Genomic DNA, 15,229 nt, shown 5'->3' with positions numbered 1-15,229 from the left:
GAATTGTAGTCAAAGAGGATTTGTTTTGGTTTCTTGCCATATTAATCTGTGATCTAGAACTGGAGTGAAAGAAGAGTTGACTTTTTTTACTATACTCTGTCCCAGAAGGAGCATCTGATTAGATATCAAAATTTGCAGATAACTCTGAGGTTCTTAGTGGGCCACAGTGATAATTGATGGTGATATTCACCAAGACTTTTTGTGAATTTTATCATTATCCCATCTTTCATTTTTCACAAATGTACTTCTAATTTGTACATAGGTTAATAGTGTATGTTGATGTGTTGTGTTTGGATTTTTTGCTTTTTCAATATTATGTGGAAACGTATTCTATCTTAGATTTTGTAGGTTTTTAAAGTGAATATAGGCACATACTTGTGTTATTTTTCATCACTCAGTTTAAGAATCATAGAAAAGAAGGAACCTACTTTTGTTTCATTATGGTTGATGAAAAGCATGCCTTAATAGGGACCTACTGAAGGATTTTTTTTGTACTATCCATAGCTATTTTTATGTACATGTAAAAGTCTGCCACTTGTGTTGCCTGAATTGGAGAGGAAGAAACATTAATCTAGTTAAAGATTGATCTCACTCTCTCTGACTTCATCTGAAGACAAATTATTTGTAGTTCAGAGTAAGGAATTCTGCTTTGCTTTGTATCAGGAGAAACATGAGTTGAATTAGCTTATTGTTCATAAATTTGTCTTCTATTAATCACTGCCTCAGCCACAGAGATTTTTGCCTATTGTACCTTGGAGACTTATTTTAAGAACACTGTAAATCGGATTAACCACGCCAGCCTGAAATTCACTTTTTCCATGATGCTTACCTGTGCTTTTTTGAAGTACTTTGTTGATCTCAGCAATCACAGCTTTGAACTTCTTTGAACTGTATGACATCTATGACATGTTCTAAAGCACCGAAAACTAATGTTCTTCTGTATTTTGAGATACCTGTGGAAATTTGTGGGAATTTAAGGGTTAGGGTTTAATGCCAAGCTTCTATGATTCCTTTCCTTGACTTTGATAATTCAGTGCACATGACACTTAAGACTCTGTGTTTGTCAGCTGCAATATGGAAAGCTGTGGTGGTGACAGGCACTCATGGAAACCAGATGTGCTCTATCTTGGCAGTTTTCTCTGTGTTTGGTGATGGAGGAGCAGCTGATAGGATGGGACAGTGAAGCAGCAGCTGTTGCAGAACTGCTGAGGAGGTGGAAGGGCAGTGGATCCCAAACTACAAGCTCTGTTTTTTAGGTGCAGGACTGAATAGCACACTATTTATGACAGAGTTTGGTGTTAGAGAACACCTGTGTTTACAGGTGCCTGTAACTTTTAGTCTGTGAGTAAGGCCTGTGATGGAAAAGAGTTGGGGAATAGCTGGTGCAGAGTTTGTCTGTAGGCTCCACAAGTACAGATCTCCAAATGGAGAAACATGGCTATTGCTGTTTGGAAGTGTGTTTTCCTGAGCTCTCCCTTTCACAAGTAGATCAGTTGTTGGCATGTTGCTTTCCTCAGTCCAAAAATGTGTCTGCAGTAAGTGATTATGCTCAATTCCTCAATTTTTGGGTTCCACAAATTTTAAGCTGTTTTGGCTAGTGCTGTGGTTTTATCATTTCTCCTTTTTGTGTTTGCCTATCTTTTGAGCCTGAAGGATATAATTTGTATTCTTTCCTAGACCAGGATACTTCACTTACTTCTGTTTTTCTTTCTTCATTCTGTTGAACTACTGGTACTGGACTACTCAATTTTTATCCTTACCTTGGAGAGTTACATGATAAATGTCCTTTAGATACAAACCATGTACATAAAGAAATTGAAGGGGGGGAAAAAAGAAACCAAAACACATTATCCCAAGACCACCCTGCATGCTAACAGAGGTTAAAATATTTCTTTACTTCCTCAGCATCTCTCACCCTTCGTTTGCATTCATTTAGAGATGAGGCATTCACAGTTGTGTGAAAGCCTCCAAAAGCCCCAGACATATGCAGAATTACATTTGTAATTTTGTTTGTAGGGTTCTGAGGAGTCAGCAGGGGAGTTTAAAGAGCAGCTCTGTGGCTGGCAGAACTACCAATCCTATCTCCTTTCTTGTCACTTCCCTTGCACCAGCTCTGTTGCATTGGTTGTCCAATTTGATGGAAAATGAACTTGCAAAGAAGAAGTGTATTAAAAGTCCACATGATTCATCAGCATTCTTGTAGACTTTCCCTGCAGAAAAGGCATGTAATTTTGTTATGTTTTTATGTAGGTGGGAGAAGAGCATTAATGTCCAGTTGAATCTTTTGTAACATCTCTTGTATATTTCTTTGTCCCTGCTGATGAGCTCAGTTCACTTTGTTAATTCGATTTCCACTTGATTTTAATTTTTTTAAGAATTAGTCTAGTTTGCTGTTTGGTGCTTCTCAAAATTTAATTTCTTAATGATTCTTTATTTAATGTTTATGCTTACCAGAAGATATGAATAGTGGCTTTTTCACAATAAATATACAATTTCATGTTTGCAAAATTATTTTTTTTTCCATTCTTACAGCAATCTTTTTTCAGAAAAGAACAGCTGAGAGAATGAAAACTAATTTTGTATGTGCTAAAATTCTTGGATTTATTGCATTTATTTAGTGTTTCAAATTAGTGTGTTCCCAAACAGCCTTAAAAGCTGCATTTGAAATATTATTAAAACCCTATATTTTGCTGCCTTGCTGAATTCCTTCTAGCTTTTCTTTAATGCATTTGTGAAACAGCTGTGTGATCTGATTGTTGTAAAGTGTTAGACTAATATTTTGGGCTTAGATTAGTTTGGAATATTTAAAACAAGATTAGATGATTTTTTATGTGTATACCACTGCACATTTAAAGGCAAATCTTAGGTACATTTTTATTCAGTTTTGGTGCTTATTCTTTCTGCTGCTGTCAGTGTTTTTCTCACTGTATTCTAAAATTTGTACTTGGTATATGAAATGTTTATTTCACATGGGTTATGCAAATGTAAAACCAAAGAAAATGCAGTTCACTGAGCACATTAATCAGTTTCATTATTAGCAGTAATTTAATTAAGTGTTCTTGATTTTGTGGCAGAAAATAGGAATGTACATACAGCTGCTGTTGAAAATACTCTTTGGGTTTTCCCTTTCAAAGAAATTGCTTTACCATAGTTCCTTCTTTCTTCTATGTGACTTCCACAACTAAATAAAAATTGATGCACCTTGGAAATGTTTTCCTCCTGATAGTTTCTGAGAAACACATTCCTCCTGATTAATGGATTTCAGTGCTGGGACTTTGAAGGCTGGTGATTGTCCCCTTGTTTTCCCCCTGGTGGCTACAGTAGTACTGGTTTACTTCTTCACTGTGACAGGGGGAATGGAATAATGGAATGCCTATAGTAAATCTCTTTTTTGAAGATGGGTTTTTTTTATGGTTTATGTGTTAGTAAAGTCACTATTTATGTTTTCTTCCAGATTTCACAATGGCCTCTTAGATGTTAAAGATGTTCTTACAAGTTTTGACAACACGGGGAATGTCTGTAAGTCACTATTTATTTAAGTAGAGTACTGTGTAGATAAAAGTCTAATTTTGCCAATATAAAACATTTCTTTATAAGCCCTCAATAACCATTTAATTTAGCTGGGAAACTCCATTACTGTGGTCAGAATTACCATAGCATTACAGTTGTTTATGTTGGATACACCCTTAAGTTCTCCCAGTGCAGATTATTTTGGTTGTAGCTACAGTGAGAACATTAGAAGAACTGGACTGGACTGGATAAAACTTAGTTTTGCCCATTTATTTGTGTTGGCCTGGGGCCGGCAGTGGCTGTGTGAGAAATAGCAGTGCAGGAACACTGGAAGCAATCAGGGGTACTTCTAGCTTGGAGAAATCAAACTTGAACTAGAGAAACACAAAAGAAAACAGTCAAGTTGTGAAATTCCTCCCTACAGAATGTTTTGGATCCTAAAACATGAAATAAATTCAAAAAGCAAAGGGGAAAAATTGTGCAAGAAAATTTTACTATGGCTATTAAATATACAGACATCACTTACGGCTTAGGAAGGGCTGGGTGTTAGGAGAGTTAATGGGGCAGTAGGATGATATGTTTGTTCTGATCTTTCACTCTTGTCTAAGCATCAGTTACTGGCTGCATTAACCTGAGGCAAGATGAGCTCTAAGAGGGCCATCAATGTCTGACACAGTATGGCTCTGCTTCAGTATACTTATTAATAAAATTATCTGTGCTATTAATGGACTTGAATTATCAAATTGTGTTAGATGGTGGAAACAAAGCTGAGAAAACATACTGGAACATTTTTGAGGTGATAAGTAATTACTATTATATAATTAACATTTAGAGATACACATAATTGTTGTTTGGTTATTCTGCCTTATCTTTCAGGTTGATTTTTTTGTTTTCAAACAAGTCTGCTGATAGAATAAAGTTTGCCAAATATTCAAGAAATTTATGCGTATTCCCCCTCCTTATTAAGCCAATGATATAGAAACTGTTTTATCTCAAAATTCCAGTCTTAGTATTCCAAAGCTATGTTTCAATAAACATTAGTTCATTGTATAACAACTTAAGCATTTATTTTGGGCAGCAAAGAAAATACTCTGTGTGTGTGTCTAAAAGTGCTTCAGGTGATGAATCAGGACAGTGTAATATGGTAACATGATTTCTTGCTCTTTGTGTGGGTACTGAGTTTGTGCTCAATCTACACAGATTCCCTTGTTAACACAAAGAATTTATTCTGCTAAAGTTTTCATATGCTTTCCTATTGATAGATGTGCTGTCAGCTCTTCTGTTAACTTCTTCCAGTATTTCAGCTTCTTTTTTATTGATTACAGATGGCAGATCAAGACTTGCACTCTAATAGATGCACCACCAGTGCTAACACAGGAGTAATATGACATTTGTAGTTCTCACTGTTTCTCTGTTAATACAAAGATTCACATTTGTCCTTTTGGATTCACAATTGCTTTGAGGGTTCATGCTGTGCTATTATATATAGCATTTGCCAAGTCGTTTCCAGATTCATTGCTTCCCCATTTTTAAATTTCTTTGTCTGTGTCTATCAGTATTGATCTACATATTACTGATTTATGCCTGTTTTACTTTGCACTCTAGATTACGCTCTATTAGCATAACTGTAAAATTATCTTTTGGCAGCATGCAGTACTGGCTTGTAGTGTAATAATCACACTGTTTTGCTACCACCTGTATGGAATTAATGTTCTCAGTATCCAAGCCAGAGTAACTATGTGTCTGTCACACCTTCATAGTGAAGTTCCCCTAACCGTGTGTTTATTGAGCTGCCCTATTTGGGTCATACCTGGCAGAATTTCTGTGCACTCCCATTATCCCTTAATTCAAATAGGTTCTTTCTTTGATCTTTTCCTGTATATTTCTTGACTCTCTTTGTGTTAACCCACTGTGGAAATGATGAGGATGTTGTGTTGTCTCCTTTTACACCCAGAGGTAACTACTGTTGTCTTTCTAAAATTAGGTTGGCTGTTTTTTATAATTTCTGTAGTGTTTTCTACAAGAGCTTTTTATTATCAAATAATAGTGTACTCTAAAAAAACCCCAGACGTTTCTGAAATGGTCTTTGACAGTATCAGATTATTTCTCCTAATATCTAATACTAATGGAGCTAGCCAGAACTTAATGTGCTATCACAGCCGCGTGCTCTGTGAGGGGGATGCACTGAATAATTACAGATTTTGGGACATAGGCAGCATTTATTTACTGGCCACTAAACTTCACTTAAATGACTTGGACAGAGCTACCAGAAAACAGGGAAATGTTTTAGTGTTCTGTGTGTTTGTTTTGGTTGCCATACTGAATATTTATCAGCAAGATTAATGTTTTTTTCTAGAAGTTATTAGATTATGGAAGAATTTTGTATTAAACAGATTAGCTTTTGTAAAAACTTAATTTTGTTTTAAAACATAATCAATTGTTTCAAATAACGTATTTTTTGTGGTTTGGGGGGGAGATTTTTTGTTTCTTCTAATGAGTACTTTCTGTTAAAACAAGCTCTTTCAGGGAGTGTTTCTATGGTCTTTCTGTTTCCCATGTCGATCTCTGTGCTTATGGTCTTTGACAGCCACATCACTGTATACCATCAAAATAAAAGTGGTAGAGCAGACTGCAGTTAATACCACTGTCTCTATACTCCTAGTAGGTATCAACTCAGTACAAGATGTGCCACTAGCTGGCAGCATTATATAAAATATCAATAAGCAGCTTTTGAGGAATACCTGTAACTGCTTCCAAAAGTGCTGCCTTACACCAGAAAGACTTCCGGATAAAAGGGGAGCCAACTGCAGCAGCTGTCAATGGTGTGTTGCACGATCCCAGCTGTTAACTCTGAAAATTCCCTCTGCACAATGGCTAGTTTAAACTTTCTATTTGTATACTTACACTTGTATTCTGCCTTTTTCTAAAAGATTTCTGAAGATGCTCTTGCACTGTAGGATCGCCACTGAATGAAAATTCACATTACAAGTGGCAATGGGTTTTCACTTAGAAAATGTGTGAGTTTTTTTCTCTCTGCTCATCCTTTGTGGGAGAATGGTTTCCACATGAAAACTCTAAATGAGTCCTCCACACAGACAGGATGCAGTGCTAAATGCACTTAATTCAGCTTTAATTCTATGCATAAACAGGAGGCAGGGAAAAGAGGACTGGAATGAAGGAAAGGAACAGTCTGTTCGTTTCAGACAACAACATGCCATCTGTTAAAAAGAAGGTACAACCTGACACCATCTCTAGTCCTGAGACAGTCCTTTAAAAGAACTGACGGATCCCAGGCAGAAAGTTCAATGGTGGCATTGAGGGAGAGGATCAGCTGGCCCTCAGAAGCACGTGCCATGCTCATCCTGGCAGAAGAAACCATCAAAATAAGGAAAATTCTGCAAGGATGAGCTTTTGAGGGTGTCTCCTCTTGCCTTTCCAAGTGGGAAGTTATAAATGAAGTGCTTATATGACTCTATCCTGGAAGTAATCATTATTATGTAAGATTATGTAAACGTTTAAATTAAGTGAAATGATCAGGGCTAAAGTATCAACCTCTACTATTTGCCCCCAGTCTATGCAATCTACTGGCTGTGTAAAGGAAAATTTTAGTAAGTGAAATACAGCATATTTTCGAATTTTCATCTAGTATGTTTTTGTCTGATGTTATCACAGGAACAAGATATTCCAGAATGCTCAGGTAGTATATACTGTAGTATTACAGGAAAATTTACTGTATGTAATAGCAAAACATTTTCCTGTAAACTGCATTTAGCATTAGTTAATAATTTAATTTTCAAGAAACATATTTGACACATACTCATTTTATTTTCTACTTGGCTGAGTGTACAATTGTATGTTTTGGACCTAAAAGAGCAGCAGAGGGTGCTACAGTTACAGAGCTGCCCATGCACACAATCCAAAATTGTTGTTCCTGTAGGCAAGTAGATTCTGTAAACACTTAAGCTTTTCATTTGGGATAGATGTAAACAGGAAAGTGTTAAATTCTGTTGCCTCTGTATAGAGGAAAACAGCTAATCTATGTGAAATCCAGGAAAAGTTGAATTACATACTTGTTTCTTGACTTTTTATTTGAATAGTTTAATTGGTGGAAAATCTTCCATAGTTTCATGAAAACTTAGTGTCTGGATATAGCTACTCTTACAAAACATTTACTCAACATCTTTAGAAATGTTTTTGTTTATGCTAATTTAACATTTTGGAATTCTAGTCTGCAGCAAGTTTTTTTGGAAAAAATTGTTGTTTGTGGATGGTTTTCTAAGTTTCCAAAATAAATAAGCTAGCTAAATTGAAGAATATTTTTCCCTTCATATAATAGTTTTCATGAAAATAACATAAGAGAAGGATTTTTTCTTAAATTTCAAGTTCACAGCAAGGTTTTTTTGAAATGCAAATCAAGAAGGAAACAAATTTTTTCTCTGTTTAGTTTTCACTTTTTTAAATATTAATTTTAAAATGGTACTTAAAACTGGTAATTATGCAACTTTGTTTAAAATCTATTTAAGAAAAATATATTAAAATATAGTTTAAAACAAAGAACCTTTTCTCTGTTCTCTCAAATAACTAAAGCAAGAAGGATATCTTCTTTCTGGTAGTACATGAGAATGGGTTTAGAGAGCTACTTGTTTCTCCAGAGCTCTCACTGTGTTCCTCAGATATCTGCACTCTCCAATGGACATATGATGGCAGCTACTGAATGCTCATGTTTGGAAGGATAGACACTATAAAGTTACCTGGGGACAACCACCAGATGACATCCTTTATGGCAGCAGAGGCACTCCTGTATTTCATGGAATGCTACCTGGAATCAGCCAGGGAGCAGAGTGCAGTTTTCAGGTGCTACTGTGGGAGTTTCCCACCTTGTTTTGAGTAGACATCTGGTTATCAGTGGTGAAAAGCTTGCCAGCTGGAATATGCTTCCTTCCTTTTCTGCTTCAGTCAGTGTTCTCACCTGAAGAAACTGCCACCCGTTGTCCTCTGAGCCTTCTCTTATTCCTCTGGTGTGACAGTTTGAAATTACTTACCATGTCAGAACCTCAGAGCCCCTTGGAAGTCTTCAACAAAAAATAAATTGTCTGGAAGAGTGTTTGAATAGCAACGATACGTGTCGTTTTGAATGAAATGTTGTATTTATGATACCTACAATTTACTATTCACTATGCAGCTTCCTTTTAAATAAAACATTTCATGATCAGGGTTAAGAAAAAACCAGCTGTTTCTTCCCTCCCTCCTTCATCCAATTCACTTCAATGATTCAGTTTACAGCATCATCCCAAGCAGTCATGTTGACATAACCGACATAAGGCATATGGAATGGAGCAGAAAATAAGTATATGGTGAGAAGCAAGCACCTTTTAAATTACTCTGGCTACCAGAATTGTTTTTATGATGGAACATCAGTGATTTTGTCTAAGTACTGTCCTGAAATATTCAGCTTTTCCCCGCTCACTTAAATTTTTCTGTTTATCAGGAACCTGTGTGTGAAAAGAGAAGTCATAACTGGTCAGGGATCCCTTTCCTTTAAAGTACTTTTTTCCTACTATGTATTCCAAACATTATCTGTCTTTGTGCCTCTACTTTCAGCTTAGAGAAGTGGGAGGTGAAGAAGCCCAGTTGAGCCCACCTGAGTACCCTCTTTCTTCCTGGGTCAGATTGAAGTTTTTGTAGGAACTGGTTCTCCTGTTCAGGTTATTCCAATGAGAACCTTTTGGTAAAAATATGTGAATCTCTCAGAGCAACTGCAGTTACTTTTCTGTGTTGCTGAGCAGTGTTTTATACCTTGGCACTCTAATTAGCTATGCTTTGGCATCATCTGTTGTCTTAATCTTTAAAAAGTAGTTGGCATTAGTAGGTTTCTACATGTACTACTCGTATTAATCTACAATGTGAAGTATTTTTGCAAGTATTCTAAATGGATTACCATGAGAAATTTGATCTTTTGATTTGCATTAATTAAAATTTTGAAGATACAGTATAACACCTTGAATTACATTTGTAGAAGGAGAAGAGTACAAGTGATTTGAATTCAATGGATTTTACTTTTGCTTTGGATAACTTATCTTAGTCACCTCTTTAATTGGGATAGGGCAGGATAACAGCAGTAAGCATCCCTTTAAGATGTGCTGTGTTACTAATTCAGCTTAGTCTTTTAATATATTTTAGAGTTTTTTCTAAAAATATTTCAAATTTGAGCATAATTGAAATAAATAGTTTAAAATGAGTTTTATGTGCACTGAGTTGGTGCCATTTGTGTGGAACTTGAATGTTTCTTTGTAATAGTTCTTTTTGTTCTCACAATTCCTTTCACTTGCCATGTTCTAGCCATGCTTTCAGTGCTGCTTTTCACACCCTGAGTATCTCCTTCTGTTTGACACCACCACATGTTGCTGATGGTTTCTGACGTGCACATTGGATGGGGGCATTTCTCTGTACTGTATTATGGTCTCATCAGTGGCTGGAGTGTGGAGGTAGCAAGGACAGTCTTTAAATTACCTGTTAAATTCACCTGCTTTTACAGCAAACCACTGAGAATTATTCCCATTATTCTTCACAGACAGTTTTCTTCACTCATCTTAGCCAAATTTTATTTAGACTGTTTCTTATGAAATTGTCAAAAGACTTTCTAAAGTTTTGATTCAAGACATCTACTGCTTATTCCCTATAAACAAGCCTCTTATCTTGTTCCTCTGGTGAATGGTTTTTAAATTAAAATCTGTAATTTATTTTTTATTGTTATACTTTATCATGGAATATGCAACAAAAGAATGGAAAACATGAATCTGTTTCAAATTTTTAATTATGTAAAGATGAGGGAGAGTTTGAATTGAATGAAATATTATATTTAATTATAGAATGCATAATTGTCTTATGCACCAAAAGTCACCTGATGATTCTCTGCCTTACAATTTCATTAATTTTCTGAAAGCTGTTATTTTAATAATTTATACTACAGATGTATCCTATCTAAGCTTCTATGCATAGTTCTATCTTGTAGTTCTTTAGTGTCCTGAAGGAGAACTGCAGCTACTCTGAGCTTTGTACTTGTTTTTGTGACTTGTTTGGTGATCTAGGATTGTAAAAGTCATCTACCCTAATACCCTTTATTTCCCATCTCCCTACTTTTAATAAGTGTGGGAGAAAGTAAAATAATGCAAGGTTTGGGTTTTTTTAGAATTATTATTAGAATTTGGGGCCTTTTTGGTAATTTGGGAATACTCAAATGCATTTGAGCCTCTTGCACCAGAGAAATAGAATTATGTAGTAATATTCAGGACTAAAAATAAAAAAATTTGAGCCCATTATACCTTTTAACACCAACTCCTTGTCTATTATATTTTTGTAAAACTGTGACCTGTGCTTTGTGAATCAAGTTTACTTCTCATCTATGCTAGTATTGCTTGAAGATGTGTTTCACTACGTGAGGGTTTTTTTTTTACCAATTAATTTTTACTAAGGCAAATTCCCATATTTTAAGGTAGTATTTGTTGTCATGTTTAAATGTTGGTTTATATCTGCTCAGAAGGTAATACTGTAGTCCCCAAAGCACTCTTCTTATTTTTAATGAATCCATACAATATCACATTTGTGAAACAAATATTAGATGCATTTCAGAGGTAGGAAATCTCATAAGTCTCTGTTTATGTTACAGAGCCTGCTCATGGTTAGAAGTGGGAGGCAGAACCAAACCATCTTACAGTGGTGGTATGCAGAGAACCACTTGACTTCTAACCTTTCCCACATACAGGTTTATTGCAAGATCTTTGTTGTATTTGCAGTGTTGTATTTTCAGGAGTGCATTCTCATTTTAAATGCCACCCATTCAGGGTATCAAAATTGAAGGACATAGAGCTGTGTCAAGAAAGAGTCTTGGGCATTGCTGAAACTGAACGTAGATGCTCTGACAATAAAATGTAGTCCTTCTCAGGTAAGGAGGCCTTTCTACAGATGTAGTAGCATGGCCTGGAATTCACTACAGCTGACACTCTGAGACTTGTGTGTCATTAACACTCCCTCTTTTTGTAATTTCAGTTACAAGTTCAGTTACAAGTTCCTAACTTGATGCGTTCACAATCTTAAATCCTTTCCTTTATTTAGATGCTTCATCTGTGTGTCAAAAAGAATAGAAGGTGTAACATTTTTTGGTTTGTTTAACCTTCTGAGATAGCTGCAGATTTTACGTAGAATTTATGTTGTTTCAGACATGAGTCTAATGTTGTAACACTCACAAGGCAGTTTCAAGAAAGTAGGAGCAGTCAGCACACCTGAGTTAGCAGAGAATGGGCTCAGAGCTTTTGTCTTCTCACTTACTGGAGGTCCTTCCTGCACCGTAAGGCAGGAAACAATATTACTAAATGTACTGGGTAATCCCTCATGACAGTGTGTCAGGAAAAATTCCCACTGCAATCTGCCTGTAAGTATGAATTTAGAATGTGAACTCAGCAGCCTACCTCACTATAAGCTCATTCCATAAAATTTACCCATTCACATAGATAAAACATTGTACAATCTTAAGCCATTTTACAAATCAGCACCTTAGTATGAATTCTGTCAGGCTAAAAATACTGAAATGTCTTCATAATAAAATAAAATAGGACAAAGCATCTTGTATACAGGGTCCTTATTTTTGCTGTATTTTGGTTCTCATTTTTAAATTGTGGCAATTTGAAGCAATTTGTAGGTCTACTTACTATTTAATTGGACATTCCCAGGGTAGAAAATATTAATTCCTTTTGTTTGTGTGGTTAAAGACTGCTAAAAACAAGCTTAGCCAAATAAACAGAGGGGGTTTTATTGCTAGTAAGAATTAATTTGATAATTTTGTCCACAACCATAATCTGCTTTTAAAATCATGCATTATATTTTCTGTGGAAAACTAACCAAGATAAATTCCCTATAAGAAAGGGATGTGCAGCTGCACATCTCCTGTGGGAGAAGCTTACTAACTGACAGGTGAATCTCAGTCCATTTTATGATTATTTCCTAAGTTAAAGTAACAGAGGAAGATTCTTAATCTTAGATTGTCTCAGGAAATATATTTATGTAGGTGGATTTTGGCTGGTTTTGATTGGACTAGTGCAGTTATTTATTAAACAGCAGTGAACTGTCAGTATTTATCTACTGTTTCTCCCTTTGCTAGCTGAGATTAGCAGGCATTGCTTTCAAATGCACACCTGTGAGAAAGTGCTAAAACCAAAAGTCAACTATTTATATAAAATAACTCCTACCAGGGCAGATAATTATGTTGATTAATAACAAGGACTGTGTTTGTTGCATCTGATTTTAGATTAATAGTAATATTTGAAAAAGGCCGAAAAATTCAAAAGTCTTTGATGCAAACTGAAGTTTACATTCAATTTTTTTTTTTTTTTTGATAGGACATTTGTCACTTTCTTGAGCTGTGTTTAAATTCCATAAAACACAGTTTTTAATGTTTTTCCTAAAGAAACTCTGACATATAGCTATCAAGTTAAAGAACTTATTAATGTTTAAAAATGAATGCATGCAGAAATGTAATTATTCTTTGATGTACATAGGCACACTCCTGAGGAATTTTTTAACTCTTCTCATGAAGAAGCAGACTTTTTACTTACCATAAAGTTGAGCATTAAAATGTGAACAGCTTTGTAAACCTTGACTTAAAAGTAATTACATGTGAATGGTAACAGTAGCAAAAAACAATAGTTTACAATGGTTTTAAGCTGCCTTTTTAAGCTACTCAGAAATGCAGTAGAACCCACAAAATGTTGAAGATACACATGAATAAAATCATCATAGAGGTCTGGCATTTAAAAATTAAGATCTCTGTATTTTTTTAATGGACAATAAAATATTGTCTTTGAATATACATAATTCAAAGAAATAAAAACAAACAGGTATCCGTTAAGACAATTGAATCATATGAATCAAAGTAGAGATGGACAGCTTTTGGAAGCCCTCCAAATAATGTCTTCTAATTTTTTGCTCAGATAAAATTCTGGTAGAATTATTTTCCTTGTTTTGAAAGCACCTGTTGATAAAGAAGTATTTCTTCTTCCAATTCCCACTGAATTTTCGTATTCTATGTCATACCTAGCATTGAAAAAACTATAAATTATAATAGAGGTATTGAATATATTTTCCAGATCTGCTACTTAGCAGATACTTAATTTACTGCAATCTTTGTTGTAACTAATAAATGCTTTACAATGTAAATGTTTGCATAGTGCAGGAGGTAGTTGCACATCTCCCATGTTAATCTCCAGAAGTGATAACACCTCACACTTTCCATTGGCAAGCAGAAGTAATTATGATAGCAATCAACACATATAATATAGATTTTCAAATACTTGATTTTGTAGACAGTAGGTACAGCACAACAATATAGATAATTTCAGGCAAATAAAAAATGGTAGAGGTAATCTAAGTGCTTTAAGTTGTTGTGATTGTCATTATTTCAAAAATGTATTTCCTCATAATTACTGTAGTGTTTCCTTTTGAGATTTCTCTTTATGTGCTTCTCAGAAAATGATATGGTAAATATTTTGAATTAAAGTACACATGTACACATTTTGTGGTTTGTTGGGGTAAGTGACAGACTTACAGAAAGGAGAGTTATGGTGCCAATTAATTCTGGAAGGGTTATCTAGGATCAGATTAACTGCTGATGAGTGAGAATAATTAATGAGTATTCTGTGTTTTCATATATAAATTGTTTCTTAGCATTTTTATTTTTTTTTTTAGAATAAACAGATTTTTCTATGTTTGTCATTTAAAGAGCTTTGTTGTAATAGTTGGATGTGAAATGTCAAAAAGAAGTAAGCAGAGAGCTGGAAATGATGAGTCATTTCATTATCACAGAATGGTTTGAGTTGGAAGGGATCTTAAAGACCATCCAGTATCAACCACCCAGCCATGAGCAGGGGCACTTTGCACCCGACTGGGTTTCTCAGGGTCCCATCCAGCCTGGCCTTGAAGACTTCAGGGATGGGGCATCCACAACTTCCCTGGGCAACCTCTGCCAGTGTCTCACCCCCCTCACAATAAAACATTTTTTTCCTAGTATCTATTCTAAACCTGCCCTTTGTCAGTTTAAATCCATTACTCCTTGTTCTGTCACTATATGTCTTTCTCAAAAGTCCTTCTCCAGCTCTCTTGTAGCTCCCTTTAAGTATTAGAAGGCTTCCATAAGGTCTCCCTGGAGCCTTCTCTTCTCCAGGCTGACCAACGCAAACTCTCTCAGCCTGTCTTCATAGGAGAGGTGCTTCAGCCCTCTGATCATCTTCGTGGTCCTTCCCTGGGCTCTCTCCAACTGGTCCATGTCCTTCCTGTGCTGGGTCCCCAGAGCTGGATGCAGGGTTCCAGGTAGGGTCTCAGCAGAGCAGAGGGGCAGAATCCCCTCCCTGGCCCTGCTGCCCACACTGCTCTGGATGCAGCCCAGGACATGTTTGGCTCTCTGGGCTATGAGTGCACATGGCTGGTTCATGTCCAACCTCTCATCCACCAGCACCCCCAGCCCTTCTCAGCAGGACTGTTCTCAGTTCTCTGCTCTGCTTGTATTTGTGCCTGGGTTTGCCCTACCCCAGGTACAGAACCTTGCCTTGGCCTTGGCCTGGCCTTGTTATTCCGGTTAGATACTTTTACAAATCAAAACATTTAAATATAGGGATTTGATCTGTAACTGCAAAATGTTTCTTAATCCACAATTACAAATGTGCTTAGAAGA

General features: G+C 35.9%; 1 protein-coding gene across 2 annotated transcripts in view; it reads left to right on the top strand.

Annotated features, from left to right (window-relative positions):
- The window catches only part of CAMKMT (calmodulin-lysine N-methyltransferase), a 214,242-nt gene that overhangs the window by 10,278 nt on the left and 188,735 nt on the right, over window positions 1–15,229 (top strand). For both annotated transcript variants that reach the window (XM_058834045.1, XM_058834044.1), the window contains exon 3: window positions 3,455–3,519. In XM_058834045.1, the coding sequence (XP_058690028.1) occupies window positions 3,455–3,519 (65 nt within the window). The remainder of the gene's footprint in view (window positions 1–3,454; window positions 3,520–15,229) is intronic.

The sequence above is a fragment of the Poecile atricapillus genome, chromosome 3 (assembly GCF_030490865.1).
Source record: "Poecile atricapillus isolate bPoeAtr1 chromosome 3, bPoeAtr1.hap1, whole genome shotgun sequence".
In the NCBI taxonomy this organism is placed as follows: domain Eukaryota; kingdom Metazoa; phylum Chordata; class Aves; order Passeriformes; family Paridae; genus Poecile; species Poecile atricapillus.
This window is presented reverse-complemented; position numbering and strand designations above follow the sequence as displayed.